At 38.1% G+C, this 14,182-nt stretch overlaps 1 protein-coding gene across 1 annotated transcript in view; it reads right to left on the reverse strand.

The window, feature by feature from the left end:
* Positions 1–931: 931 nt before the first annotated feature.
* myo18aa (myosin XVIIIAa) overlaps positions 932–14,182 on the reverse strand; it is a 38,650-nt gene continuing 25,399 nt past the window's right edge. Inside the window, 20 exon segments of the mRNA XM_043229302.1 lie at positions 932–1,067; positions 1,682–3,141; positions 3,848–3,970; positions 5,213–5,352; positions 5,619–5,804; positions 6,114–6,251; positions 6,475–6,558; positions 6,730–6,846; positions 8,321–8,434; positions 8,545–8,691; positions 8,766–8,870; positions 8,959–9,069; positions 9,425–9,625; positions 9,752–9,875; positions 11,253–11,407; positions 11,595–11,722; positions 11,934–12,051; positions 12,987–13,106; positions 13,281–13,370; positions 13,771–13,914. Of these exon segments, the coding sequence (XP_043085237.1) occupies positions 1,695–3,141; positions 3,848–3,970; positions 5,213–5,352; positions 5,619–5,804; positions 6,114–6,251; positions 6,475–6,558; positions 6,730–6,846; positions 8,321–8,434; positions 8,545–8,691; positions 8,766–8,870; positions 8,959–9,069; positions 9,425–9,625; positions 9,752–9,875; positions 11,253–11,407; positions 11,595–11,722; positions 11,934–12,051; positions 12,987–13,106; positions 13,281–13,370; positions 13,771–13,914 (3,792 nt within the window). The 3' untranslated portion in view covers positions 932–1,067; positions 1,682–1,694.

Here is a 14,182-nt window from a genome sequence, read left to right on the forward strand (position 1 = left end):
CTATGCAACTCTATGCAATTTATGTATAAGAGCTGAAACTATCCCACAGACATAGTCATATTTCTCAGAAACCAATTTCACAACCATAAACAACATCTTTTATTTACAATAAGACAAATGCAAAATTCTTTCTTATATATATATTGCTTTTATATATCATTTTGCATTTACTGCATAAGCCACTGAACAGACAAACTTTCTCTCGTTTGCATGTATTTTCATAATAAAATTGTATTGAATGCATAGAAAAACAGGGGAGGACACACACACACACACACACACTACACATGCACACACCACACTTACCCACAGATGCATCAGAAATTATTTGACTTCCATCAATAATTAATTTTGGCAGAGTTAAATTATATAGTACTAAATTATAATTTTAAATTAATGGTTCTAAATGTCATTTAAGGCCCAAACATGAAGCACCCCCCAAAAAATTAACTGAATCATAAAGAAGTTAGAAATTAAAATGCTGCCTTTCAGTAAACCAGTGCTAAATTAACTTCCTCTGGTTAACAGTTGTTCACCAGATCGTAAAGGAAAAAAAGAAAGAGATAGATAAATACCCTATTTCATTAACTGCAAACTACAGTAAAATTGTGCTACACACTCAAGCGAATTCAAGGCAAAATGTCATGAAGCAGACACTCTAACCAAACAAAATGAACATAAATTAGATAAAGATTCTCATTTCCTTTTCACAATATATTACTTCATTTTCTTGGAGGGGTTGCTGATGGTGACATGTGTGATCTAAATTAATACAAGTCCCACGCAGCTGAAAACCTCTAAAACACACCGTATATGTAGACCTGCAGTGATAAAATTTAGTTCCATTGTAGGCTATGAAGAAACCGAAGTGAATCAGTGCTAGGGTAGATGAGAGGTAAACATAGGCACTGTTCAGTGCACATGAACAAGAGATCTACGCAGTGCTTTCCGAAAGTTGATCATCACCACTGCTGTCTTTAAGGATAGTACTGTCAGTTTGTGTAGTGTCTTTCTCTGGTCCAGTGTCGTCTTCCTCATGTTGCACTGAGTGTGGTCTGTAGAGGGGACTGGAGGGAAAAAACACAAAAGATTTTTTTAGAAACACAAGGTTATAGCCACACACTCATACTAGTTGCTTGTGAAAGGTCAGATGGTCATAATGCCATGCAGAGATAGCAGAAAAAATTCTTGAGTGAATGTCCCTGTCCAGTCAGAAATGTACAAAGGTCCCAAAACATCCACTTTATTTGCAATAAGGTCTTGCTTAATTATCAGTATAAAAGGATATCCCTTATCCTTTCATATTACGTTTCTAACATTTCCCTAATCAGTACCAAAAAAATCAATCAATCAATTATTGATAATGGGAGGTTCATGCACCAAAATCCAAGTCATACCTGCCACAAAGATCTTATTAATAGTATATTGTTTCAGAATCAACCAGGAACATGTCATACTTGGCATCAAGCATTTGTGTGTTAGTACTATACTCTATGTGGCCACACTTGGAATCAGTTTGTGTCCAAACCCAAAACAATGTTCAGGTAACAGTGTCGTGGCATGCCTTTTAATCCAATGATGCAACTACTGTTTAGAGTTTAACACACAGCAGAACACATCATGCGTTTAAGGAGAAGCTTCTTAAAAACATCAATCCTCAGTCTGGCCCATTTAGGGTCACCTGTTAATGATCCTTAATCACTGTCAGGCTTGTAGAGATACTTCATAACCAGACTGTCCACTTTCTTCTTCTGTTTCTTTAGTTCTTTTCTGCTTGGGGGTCGTTCTTCATCAGGACTTTCCAGACCACCATCTGAGTCTTTCTGCCCTGGGCTTCTCTTCACACTGTTTGAGCTGCGATATGAAACTGTTGATGCAGAGCTTGAAGATGAAGATTTTGAGTCAGATTCTGACTTAGACGATCCAGATTCTTTCTTTCTTAAGCTTTTGGATCTTCTCTTTTCTTTTTGTCTGGAATGACGCCGAGTATGACCCTCATTGGAGGAGCTGTCAGACTCGGAGCGCCTGCTCTTCTTCTTGTTCTTCTTCTTGCTGCTCTTGGAGCTAAAGGAACTTAGAGAGCTTCTAGAACGACCAGAATCTACGGCAGAACCTGAAGCCGAGCGTCTCAGACTGGACTCGCTACGGCCCAGACCTTCATCATCCTTGTCTGCCAACAAACTCTTGATGCTCTTCCTTTCTTCTTCCTCTCCTGCACCACCACCTCCCTCCTCTTCTTCATCTGAGTCTTCTAAGCTTCGGCGTTTGAACTTAATTGGCTTGAAGCTCAGGACCTCATTGATGGCTTTTTCTAAGTCTGGGTCCAGGTAGTTGCGGTGGCTCACAGGTTTAACGTCAGAGGTGTCCAGTGGGTTCTCAGAAGAACGTAGCTGGGCAGGAGTGGACAGACTACGGCCCACTGAGCGTGGACTGTATGCAGCTACACTCACAGAGTCAACATCATCGTCTTCATCAACCTCGTCATTATTCAAACGAACTCCAAACTCGCTAAGTCGGGTGCTGCGAGCCAAGGAAATTCGCGAGCCGACGCTGGTGCTTCCAGGACTTCGGCTTCTAGATTGTTGACTCATACTTGTACTTGTCGGACCGTAATCACTGCGGCTGTCATCCATCCAAGAAGTACTACGTCGCAAGCTGAAGCTGCTCACACCAGACAGAGCATCGTCATCTTGCTCTATCCCACGGCGTGTGGAAGCTCGGCTTGGAGCAACCGAGGACACCATGGACTCTTTGTCAAATTCTGGACTGCTTTTGGTCCAGCGACGGTCTAGACCTTTCCTGGCCCTACTGGCAGCTTCAGAGTAAGCCTGGGATATCACTGAACCCCGGTCATCCAGGTCATCTCCAGTCTGAGGCCTGTCTGTGGATTTGCTTTTAGCTTTGCGCAACGACAATCTGTCAGGCATGTCCGGCTGCTCCCGAAGGGCGCTAAAGAGAGAGTTTTCATCCCCTGCACCTCCGTTCCAGTCCTTCTGATGGGAGCGTTTCCTGTAGCTGAGCGAGCTCATCACAGACACCGGACGGCTCTCGTCCGAATCTTTTTTTACTTCCTCCTTCCCCTCTTTTCCCTCTTTCCCTTCTTTTATATCTTTCACATCTGCATTAGCAGCATTGGTGTGTCTGAGGCGGACAGAAAACACATTTAAAACGGAAAAATTGCAGATGATCAATGAATGAAACAGGATGATACCCGTGACAGAGATAAACATGAATTCAAAGAACGAAGGAGATTTGAGAGGTAATTTAGGAGCATATTTTACACCAACCCCAGGAATAAACTTAAAAGGATTAAACTGCTAATGGCAGTTATGTAACCGCACCGTACTAATACTACTGAGGAACAGAACAGTAACAGCAGCTCCTGGTGAGACAGTCATGAATCCAACACCATCAAATGCTGTCTTGAGCTTATTAGCACTTCTCACAGATGGAGAGGACATATGTAAATCTTGGCTAGTACTTTGATAAACCACATCAGTAGCGCCCCCAATGTTCTTACCCTGTAAATTTAGCTACAAAAGCTGCCTATACTCTTTGAACCACTGTTCAATCAGCTTTCCACAGAAAACTTATGGAGGATTAAATAAAAGACTGTAAATTAAATATGCATCAGTTAAATATGTATTTTTGTTTAGCTTAAAGGGGGTTCAAAAATCTAAGTACTAATGTATACTTCCAGAAAAAACAGTAAATGTAAATAAACTCACAATTAAGTCACCCAACATTACCAATTGGTTTAATTTCTAATTATAAATGACTAATTATGAATAATAAAATGATCTCTTAGTCTTTGAAATAAAACTAACTAACAGGGTTCCACACTGACCTGGTGTTCTTCTGGGGGCCTTCATCAGTGAGTGTCTTAGCAGATCCTTTGCTCTTGGAAAGCAATGACTTCACCCCATCCACGCGGTCCTCCACCTCAGAGTCCATATCAGATTCATCTCCACTGCCAACAAGAGAAACTCAATTAAATATAGATGCTTACGTAAAGGTCATTTTGACTGGTCACGGCAAGAGGGTTATGATACTTCGGTTAGTTGTTAGTGCCACAACAACATTCAGTAATAGCGGAAAATAGGATTTCAGTCCATAACACAATAACACATTCTCTTCTCAAACACAGTGGCAATACCCATAAGCCTTTGCGCTTAATATTAGTGTTCATCTCAATATCTGATTTTAGGAATATACACAAAGTATAAATCTGTGTACAAAAGCTGTACAGGCACAGAATCAGGAATGTATAATGTATAAATATAGATGCTTCTGGAGTATTTCAACTTACTGTTCATCACACAATTTAAAGCTTAAGCACACACACAGCTCACATTTATATGCTAATGAACTGTGACAATCTGCTTCTATTGGTTGCATATCACAGTTCCACTCAATTACAGCAAATCAACTGAATGCAATTGATTTTCCTTCCCAGATTCCAAGCAGTTACACTTGCACAACAACAAACATGAACAACGTGCTAAGCACAGGTGCATTTGAAACCTAATACATTAATTTAGATTTTCAAACAAACACAGAATGAAAACGAGTTTAGTAGTGGGATTAAGTTAAAAAGTGGATTCTCTGTGTTTTTCAAAGTTTACATTTTGTATTTTCACATTTTTCTGGGTGTATAAATGGCTCTGATGAAAAGATGGCTGGTGTAATGAGTAAAAACAGATGATATTGTTTAATATGCAGCACATGCACATGAAGACAGGAAAATGTTGCTGTATTATCAGATTATTATCTTATTTATTGGACTAATCATTTTTCCCATTTCAGCCTAAAATATTATATTTGTCATGTAAGACTTCTCATGGTTTGTTTGGCTGCAGAGTAATACAACAACATTTTCACATGTCAAAATGAACAGCATTATAAACTCAACCCAACAAACAGACGAGAAACACTTAATATATCCTCACGTTTTGTTCTTTCTTTTCTGATACTTTGTCACCATGTCTTGTAAACTGCCAAAAGTTAAATAAAAATAGATGAAAATAAAGGGTTGAAAAGAAAAAATAAGTAGTTGAACATATTGCAGACAAGAAATAAAAGAAGAGGAAAAGCAAAATTAACTTAAAAAGGGTCTATGTAAACGATAGTAACACGCAGTGGTCATCCTGATCAACTTCAGAGAATTGTTGCCATGGAAACAGTGGCACTGACAGGAGACTAATCCTCATACCTGTTGATGAGGTCATCATCATCATCTGTCTCCATTTCATCTTCCATAGCAGCCTGCAGGTCCCCGATCCGCTTAAAGGCCAACTTCAAATCTGCTTGTAAGCTCTGATTGGCTGCTTCCAGGCTTTCAATATCCATTTCCTGTTTAAAGTTCAACCGAAATTATGAATAAAAAGGGGTAAGGTTTGCTACAAGTAACCATATTATGTTTTATCCAGTATCATTACATTTACCTGGAAAGCTAACTATGATTAAACCAGTGGCATTACTACAAATACCAAAATTAAACTATGGTTACTATGCAAGAACTATTCCACTTTTCATGAAAGATCCATTGTGGCAGTTTCCCTTCATTATAGTTGCTATAGCAATGGCAAAAGAATATCCATTCAGCAGGGGGCGCTCACCAGCTCATGTTTTTTGCGACTAGCTTCTGACTCTTTCTTAGACAGTTCAGTCATCTCCTCCTTTGTGTCCCGGATCTGTCGCTGCATGCGCTTATTCTGATCCTTCTCCCGGTTTTCGCTGGCAATACGCTGGTCTCGTTCCTCGGTCATCTTCTCCAGGTTTTCCTTCAGCCGTGTTACAAGAGACTGGAGGACAAACATGGGCAGATGGAAAAGCCAAAGATAAGAGCTCATAAATAAAAGACAGAAACACACTGAAGCAAGTCCACTGTAAATGAATTGTGGCCACTGATGGAGTTGTTTATCTGCAAGCACCATGGATGTTAGTTTAGCACACTGTCCACTAAAATAATTATGCATGGACAAACATAAATAAATAAATATAATAAAACATAAACATAAAACATATAACATAAAACTAAATACAAAAAAACTAAAATACAAAATGAAATAAAAGGACCTAATGCAGTATGAATAAGCCGTCACGTGACTCACCTCCAGACGTTTGGTCTGGGTCCTCTCATATTCTAGTTTGGTCTCTAGTTCACGAATTTTGGCTTCCTGACGGCTGACCAGAGATTTCTCCACCATAGACTGTTCCTGAAATTCAAGCTGTGACTGCAGGGAGTGAAGCTGCCCAAAAAATAAAAACACACAGGTCACTCTGAGGTTATGTTTAAGACTAACTCATGTGACAGACTCGTGTTTCTGCCAGCCCTCTCCATCTCTCTCACTGCATGGGCCCTAACCATCTAAAAATGAGCTATATACTTTATAATATAATGATTGAGCGGACAGAAGGCAATTTCAGGCTCCTGTCAAGACGTTTTAGTGTATTTGGGTGATTTTATGATACCTTGTCCTGGATCTCCTGTTTTTCTTTCATGGCCTCCTCCACCTGTGCTTGTAGGTCACTGATTTGTGCAAGATCTCTTGTGGACTAAACACACACACACACGATACATAGTTAATAGTAGTATTTTTTTAAATCTAATATAATGTCAATATATAAAAAGGTAAATATGCAATTTTGACTTTTTATGTCATCCACATTTTTTGTTTTTGAAGTCCCAACATTTGTACTATATATGTACTATACATATAAGGTCACCTGAGCCACGGCAGCTTTGTGTTTCTTCATGAGTTCATTCATGTCCTCTTGATCCTCCTCAAAACGAGACTGCAGGTCATTTTTCTCTCTCTGCAGACGACTTATCTGCTCCTCCGACTGAGAGAGAGAGAACAGACAGGGTTGAATGAGTACCTTGAATAGTTTTATTCATGGTTTTCGAGGATGAGGAAATGCCAAGCAACCTGTCCGTGATTTGGCCGCTTCAATCATGTGGCCAAAATACTGCAGAGATTGATTGGATGCACAGAGTTGGACATCAACAACTAAAGGTTTTCTTAATGCTTTTGAAAACTACCAAACCTATTTATTACATATCTAATAGCTGTATTTTATTATTTGTGATGTTTTTCTCTTCTCTCCATGACCCTTTCAGGACTAAACTGTCTAGATAGCCCAACGAAAACATAACTTTTAAAAAAAACAGATCACTTCCCATAATATAGTCACAGCAGCCTTCGGTGTTTTAAAACTATGTTTCTGCCATTTTAGTGTAAGAGATTAGAGTAGCATTTCAGAGTGGCTCTAAAACACTGTCATTACACAGTAATTGCATATTTCTGGTTGAGGCTGTGACGAGGAGATTATACCCTTAAACTCTTCTGTTTGACATCATCTCCTCTTCCTCATAAATAATAAATCAAATGCACACCCCAACTGAACCATTTAAATCTGAGTACCATATTTTTGGAGTCCTGAAAGAGGCTGTAATGTGAATGGGGGAGGAATGAAAGAGTAGCTGCACTGATTTTCATTTTATCCCCGTCTCTTTTTTTTTGTCTTCAGCAAGGTAAGATGTGAAGTGACAAAATCGGAATATATATAAGATATAAACTTCCATGTGAATCAGGATTTGTGTAAATGAGATTTCACTGTGGGTGGAGCCATGATACTGCAAGAATAAAAACCAAGCAACTGTCAAAATGTCTTGTTGGCTGTCACAGTCACAGTCGGTTAGGACAAAAACTTAGATAAACATGGAAGAGACAGGATTTAACGCTTTATCGCGTCATGCTTGGTTACGACACCATGATTCAGGGTTTCTTTATCTGACTCTGGAGGTTCAAATTTTTCCCTCTGGAATATTTATTCTAAATGTTATTTCCATCAGCCTGAGCAGGAAAATGATGGACTGCAAGCACTTTATTTCTCTTTACCCAGCTGTTTGAATAAATCAGACCACATTTAAAGCTCTATTCAAATCAAAAGATGAATTTCGCCTCAAAACTAATATATTTACTCACAATAGATGAGTAATAGATGAGATGATCTAATGAATATGGTGGACAAATTGAACATTTCTGAAGTAGTAGTCATATGTTTTGAATGGCACATTCTAGCCTGCGTAAATTTTTTTAAAAGAGATGTTGATGACTCACGATCAGTTGTCTATAATAAACCACCAAACAATTTCTGCTCAGTAACTTGAAGAGTTAAATGAAAATGTCTATTAATTCCTCAATATTCTTAGAGCTGAAAAGATCATGTCTTGTTGAACAATCAAACAGTAAACAAAAACACCAAACAATGAGAAAGTAAACAAACAGCTTAAAAAAATTAGAATATGACTCACAGCCATCTTGGCTTTGGTGACGTCATCCATCTGGATATGAAGGTCTTCAATTTCCAGCTCCATAGACTTGCGTGCTTTAACTGCGGCCGCGCAGGCAAACTCTGACTCCTCCAACTACATCAGAAAGAGCATACATACATACGCTCACATGAAGAAATTAGTCCTATTCTATTCCCAGTGAGGGACATTAATGGTAATTTCTTCTACTCTGATTGAGATTCGACCTTATTTTTGAGTGCGGCGATCTCTCTTTTGCTGGGCACATTACTCTTTAGATGGTCCAGCATCATCTGCGCATCAGCCAGAAGAACCTTTGTGCGCTTCAGATCCTTCCTGAGACGTTTCTCTGTCTCTACATCTTTCTGGCCAACCTGTTATATGGTGTAATACTGTGTTATACTTCAAGTATTGTGTGCTGTCTGCAGTGTTTGTGTTCTGTTAGTACCTGTTCCTGCGCCATCATCAGTTTGGACTCCAGATCTCTCTTTTCTCTCAGAACTCTCTGTTTATCTTCATATTCCTCCTCTAACTGCACTTCCATTTGCTTCAGCTGCACGCACATTTTAAAAGAGCCATTATGAAACATGGAGGTCTCAAATTTGAATCCATGACAGAGTGTTCAGATCCTGTTTGTTCACCTTCTTACTGCAGGACAGTCTGATGTCTTCCACTTCCTCATCCTTACTGTCCAGCTCTTTAGAATGTGTTTGTCTCAATCTCTCAGTCTCCATTTCCAAACGGAGTTTAGCCTAAATAGCACACACAGATCAGATATGCTGTTTATAAAATACTCCCCAAAAAATTCTTTTTTACTAATTACATGTTATAAGTATTTATTATTATGTTTTATTATATACTATATAATTTATTTTTATTTTTCTGTTTTAATTTTAGTTCAGATTTTAGTAATTGTTTTTTGTTTTTTAATCAATTTTAAATTTTATATTTATTTCATAATTTTTTTCAGCATAATTTCACATTTCAACGAATGAAAATAGTTTTTAACAGTTTTAGCTTTAGTTAGAAATAAGAAGTGCTCTGAATAGAACACAGTGTAATTCAGAGTCACTATCCTTCTTTGATTCGACCGTTATTAACTTGTACCTGTTCCAGCATCTGAATGGTTCCAGCCTGTTCATCAAGCTCCTCCTCTTGATCTTTGACCTTTGCTTCCAAATCACGCAGTTGCTTCTTAATCTTTGCGAGGGACGCCTCGTCTTTTGACTCCTGAGAGGAGAGATCCTGAAGTTCGGATTCCAGCTGCTCTACTTTCAGACTGACTGTACACAGCTCTGTGTCCTTCTCCTGTTTGTTAAATTATGAATTTGCCATTACCAACTTACCATAGACTTAATACAGAAAGCAGAAGTGAAGCTTGTCTTGCTTAAGGATGCTAGAGAGCAACACACTGTCTCCTATCTTTACTCTCACCTGTAGCTGCTGTCTGACTGTAAACACCTCTCCAGTTAGCATATCTCTCTCTCTACCCAGTTTCTCCCGCTGGTTCCTCTCCTTCTGTAGTTCCTCGTGAAACTGGTTCTTCTCCACATCAAACCTGCCAGAAAATTCAAAAGATAGATTAGCTTTGAGATATGTAATTTCAACCGCAGTTTGATAAGAGCAACATGATAATGTGTTCAATGGCATAAACTACCAAACAGAACTTTTACTCTGTAGGCACTCAAGCAAACACTTTCTCATTCGTTTCTGATGTTGTAGACTTGTTAATATTAATCTGCATTGTTAAAAGTGAGGTTTGAGTAAGCCTTTTTCAGTTCTCCAGATGCTGAAGCCTATATACTGAAGTTACTCATGAATTGTCAAGTATGTTGAGATTTAGCTCCAGCTTGCAGTCTGATGCGCTAGGTTCTTTTTTGTTATGAGTAACATCATCATAACACGCACAAATAAGTCCAGCAATAAACAAAACCAACCCCAAGCTCAAACAGTCAGACAGTAAACAAATAACAAAACACTCAAACGGTAAATAAACTGCCCAGACAACCAGACAGTAAACAGTAGAGAAATGAACAGCCCAGCTAATCAAAAAGTAAACAGACTGACAAAACAACTAAACACTAAACAAAAAACTTAAAGTTTATCAGACAGTAAACTAACAGCTTAATCGACTAAATGAAAAACTAAAAACAGTAGCCAGTCAGTAAAGAAACAGCCTAACTAAACAACAAAGAAAGGTCAGGAATTAAGTAAACCTACAACTTCAACAACAAACAGCAAACAATTAAACAGTGAAGAAAGAGCCCAAACGATCATATGGTAATTATATAACAAATAGTTTACTGTACTGTATTATTGAACAAACAATGAGTAAACAATCAGCCCAAACTGTAAACAAACCACCAAAACCATCACACAGTAAATAAACACAACAGATTATAAACAAACAGCCCAAACAATCAAACGGTAAATATATGGCCCAAACAACCACAGCGTAAACAATAGAAAATCAGAAATCTCTATAATCAGACCCCAGCAGGTGACCAGGCAGGAGACTGAAGACACAGACTGAGATACACTATATTGTCAAAAGTCTTGGGTCACCCCTTCCTATAAACATGGTTTAACTACTGATTGATTGAGTCAGTGTGGAAGACCTTGACTGGCCTGCATGAAGCCAACTCCTAATCCCAGCTGCATTTAAAGTCAGTTTACAGACATTAAATGCAGTCCTTGAGCCAAAAACACATCAATAAACACCAAAGACTTGTACATTCACTATGTGGACAAAAGTACTGGGATACCACCTTCTGTAAAACAGAAAAAGGCACACAATTCCCTAGAATATCATTATATGCTTTAACATTAGGATTTGTACTCATGGATATTACTAAAGTAGTTAAACTTGATCATTAAAAGGGGCTGACTTATTACTTTTGGCAATATAGCGTATGAGTGTGTCATTGGTTCTTACTTTCTCTGTTTTCTCTCCAGCTCATGGTTGCGTCCCTCTTGATTTTCCAAGTGGAGCTTGGTGTCTTGCAGTTCAGCTGCCAGCCGCTGGCATTTCTTCTTCAGCTGCTGGACTGACCTCTGGGACTCCTCGTGGTCAGCCTTCAAGTCTGTTAACTACACAGAGAGAAAGACAGGAAGGTGAAGTTTGTAAAAGTCGAAAGATTCTGGAGTGTTGCTGGTCAACGTCAGAGTACCATTTCTTGTAGCAGAGTTTGAATTTGGATACATTTCACAGTGTGTGTAGTCTGTTAGCAGGCCTAGTGTGTGTGCACTCTGTGTTTATTTACTGTGCTATACTAACTTTTCTCTCCAAGTGTCTCTTGTTCTGTTGTTCTGTCTCAACCTTGTCATCCATCTCCTGCTGGAGTTTTTTCTTCGTGAATTCTGTGTCTCTGATGGCACGTTCATATTTCAGCCTCCATTCACCTCCTGACATGCATAAACGCACAGAGACAGACAGACAGAATTTTTTTAGGTTGTTTAGATGAGTTGTTTGTGTGTGTATGTGCGTGTGGAGCATTTTTACAGGACCAATTTGGTCCTCTTTCCATCCCGGCCGCCAAAAAAATGCTATTTTCAAAATAAAGCATTTTCATAATCAGCTTCAAGTGCTGTCTGATGGTGTTTTGTTTGTTTTTACCAGAATCATCACCATCATTGTCCATCTCGCCATTGAGTTCTGACGCTTGGAGAAGTCTGGCCTCCATGATCTCCATCTCCATGGAATCCATCTGTTTCTTCACAGCGTCAAACTTCACCTGAGTTTCAGAAAAAGAAAAGCAAAGGTATGTTCTGTGGTAGCCCACTCACAAATTCACTTCTACCACAACTTTCACAGACTATAAAAGAAAGTTTGTATAAACTATAAAAATCTTCCCAACACATTTCTACAACTTTTTTATTCAATCCATGACACAAGCTAATCATAATTTAAAATAGTTTAAATACAGTAAATATAAGTTTAATAAAACATACGCTACACTACAAGCTACTAAAATGAAGATATTATTTACCATATTAAAAACTGTTACTAAACATATATTTTATTATATTTACTACATATTCTATCTTCTGTTAAATGATGAATTGTGATTAATCTGAACCAATAAAAAAGTTTTTGTGTACATAATATGTATATGTTGTATATATATATATATATATATTATGTATAAATAAATACACACATGCATATATATATATATATTTTTTTTTAATTTATAATATAAATTATATTAACATAAATATAGACATGTAAATATTTTCAATATATATAATGTATGTGTGTGTATTATACATACATAATAAATATATACAGAATACACAAATATATTATGCAAACAAAAACTTCAATTTTTTATGTGATTAATCGTTTGACAGCACTAGTAAAAAACATAAAATGTTATCTTTTATTCATGGTAAAATGTAAACAATTTCTATTATTTAAATCCAAATTAATACTGGTCTGAATTAACCGATTTGCTAATATGAATCAAACATTCCAACATGTGAGAGACATTTAGTATGTGTTTGAGTTTACTTAGAAGAAAAAACTGCACATGCGATATAACATGATTTAGTGATGCAGTGTTTTGTAAACTAAACCCTATTATTTTATTGAATTATGTTACTTAAGTTAACATAGCAGCCATCTTTTATTTAGTTACTCCCGGTCGATGTTTATTAAAGACTGAACCTGCATGTCCTTCATGTCCTTCTCCAAACGCAGTCTCTCGCTTGTTTCTGTCTCCAGCAGCTGGGATGTGGACTCAGCAGAGTTCCTCTCATCTGAAAGCTCTGCCGTCAGCTCTGTGATCTACATAAACACATATGCACTTGTTTTTCCAATATGGTGGAGGCGTTCTGCATTTTTACAATACATTTATTTGTTGAGACAAATATTCTGTCTAAATCAAAAGTGACATCCTTTGGTTTCTTCTTTTCTCTAAGGAGCTAAGCAAAAATGAGATAAGATGCTTGGATCTCTTACTCTGCTCTCCAGACGATCCGAGGTCAGCCGTAGCTCATTTCTCTCCTTCTCCACCTTCTCCAGCTTCAACTTCAGATGCATGATCTCCTCCTACAAGTCAAAACAAAACTTTTATCTCCATCAAAAAACAACACTGAATATTTAGATAAGAACAGGACAATCTTTGGCCTGAGGCTTGAGATAATATTATATGATCTGATGTTCTTTTGATCGGGCGAGATCTTTCTGCCTTCAGGTGAGTTCAGGGTTGGGCCAGACGGCAATGTTGCATTTCTAAGCGAATGCTTTGAGCTGGGATTGAGATGTGATGGCAACAGGAATCAAAGAGAAGTCTCGGCTCGAACGCTGATGCAACAAAAGCCCTCAGATCGTGTCATCTTTCGCGCAAACGCGTCCACACACACAGATAAACCTTCGAGCTCTACTGTAAACTGACAGAAGCTTTGCATAGCGGGGGAAACCAGGGCATGAAATAAAGAGAAACTCTCACGTCTTTTCCTCGAATCTGTTCTTCGGTGAGCTGAACCTCTACTAGAGGTCGTACGGTGGTGAAGAGCTTCCACCAGGGCCAGTCTTTCACGCCACGATTCTTCTTGATGTTCTTTTGGACACAACGGATGGCCAAATCCTGGATCTGAGAGAAAGAGAGATTATTTAAAGGGAACATTTACCTGAAAATGTAAACTTTTATGCAGCCCTAGACGTCATTTATTTACATTATATTAAACAGAGTGGCCGATTTTTATTTATTAGGATAAAAAAAAAAAAAAAAAAGCCATTGAGGTTTTGAATGACATGAGGATGAGTTAATGATGACAGAATATTCATTTTGATTGAACTATTCATTTAATCATCAGGCTGATGATACAGATCTCCATCTGTGAATGACATGACAGTTGCAT

This window comes from Puntigrus tetrazona, unplaced genomic scaffold (assembly GCF_018831695.1).
Source record: "Puntigrus tetrazona isolate hp1 unplaced genomic scaffold, ASM1883169v1 S000000002, whole genome shotgun sequence".
Lineage (NCBI taxonomy): Eukaryota > Metazoa > Chordata > Actinopteri > Cypriniformes > Cyprinidae > Puntigrus > Puntigrus tetrazona.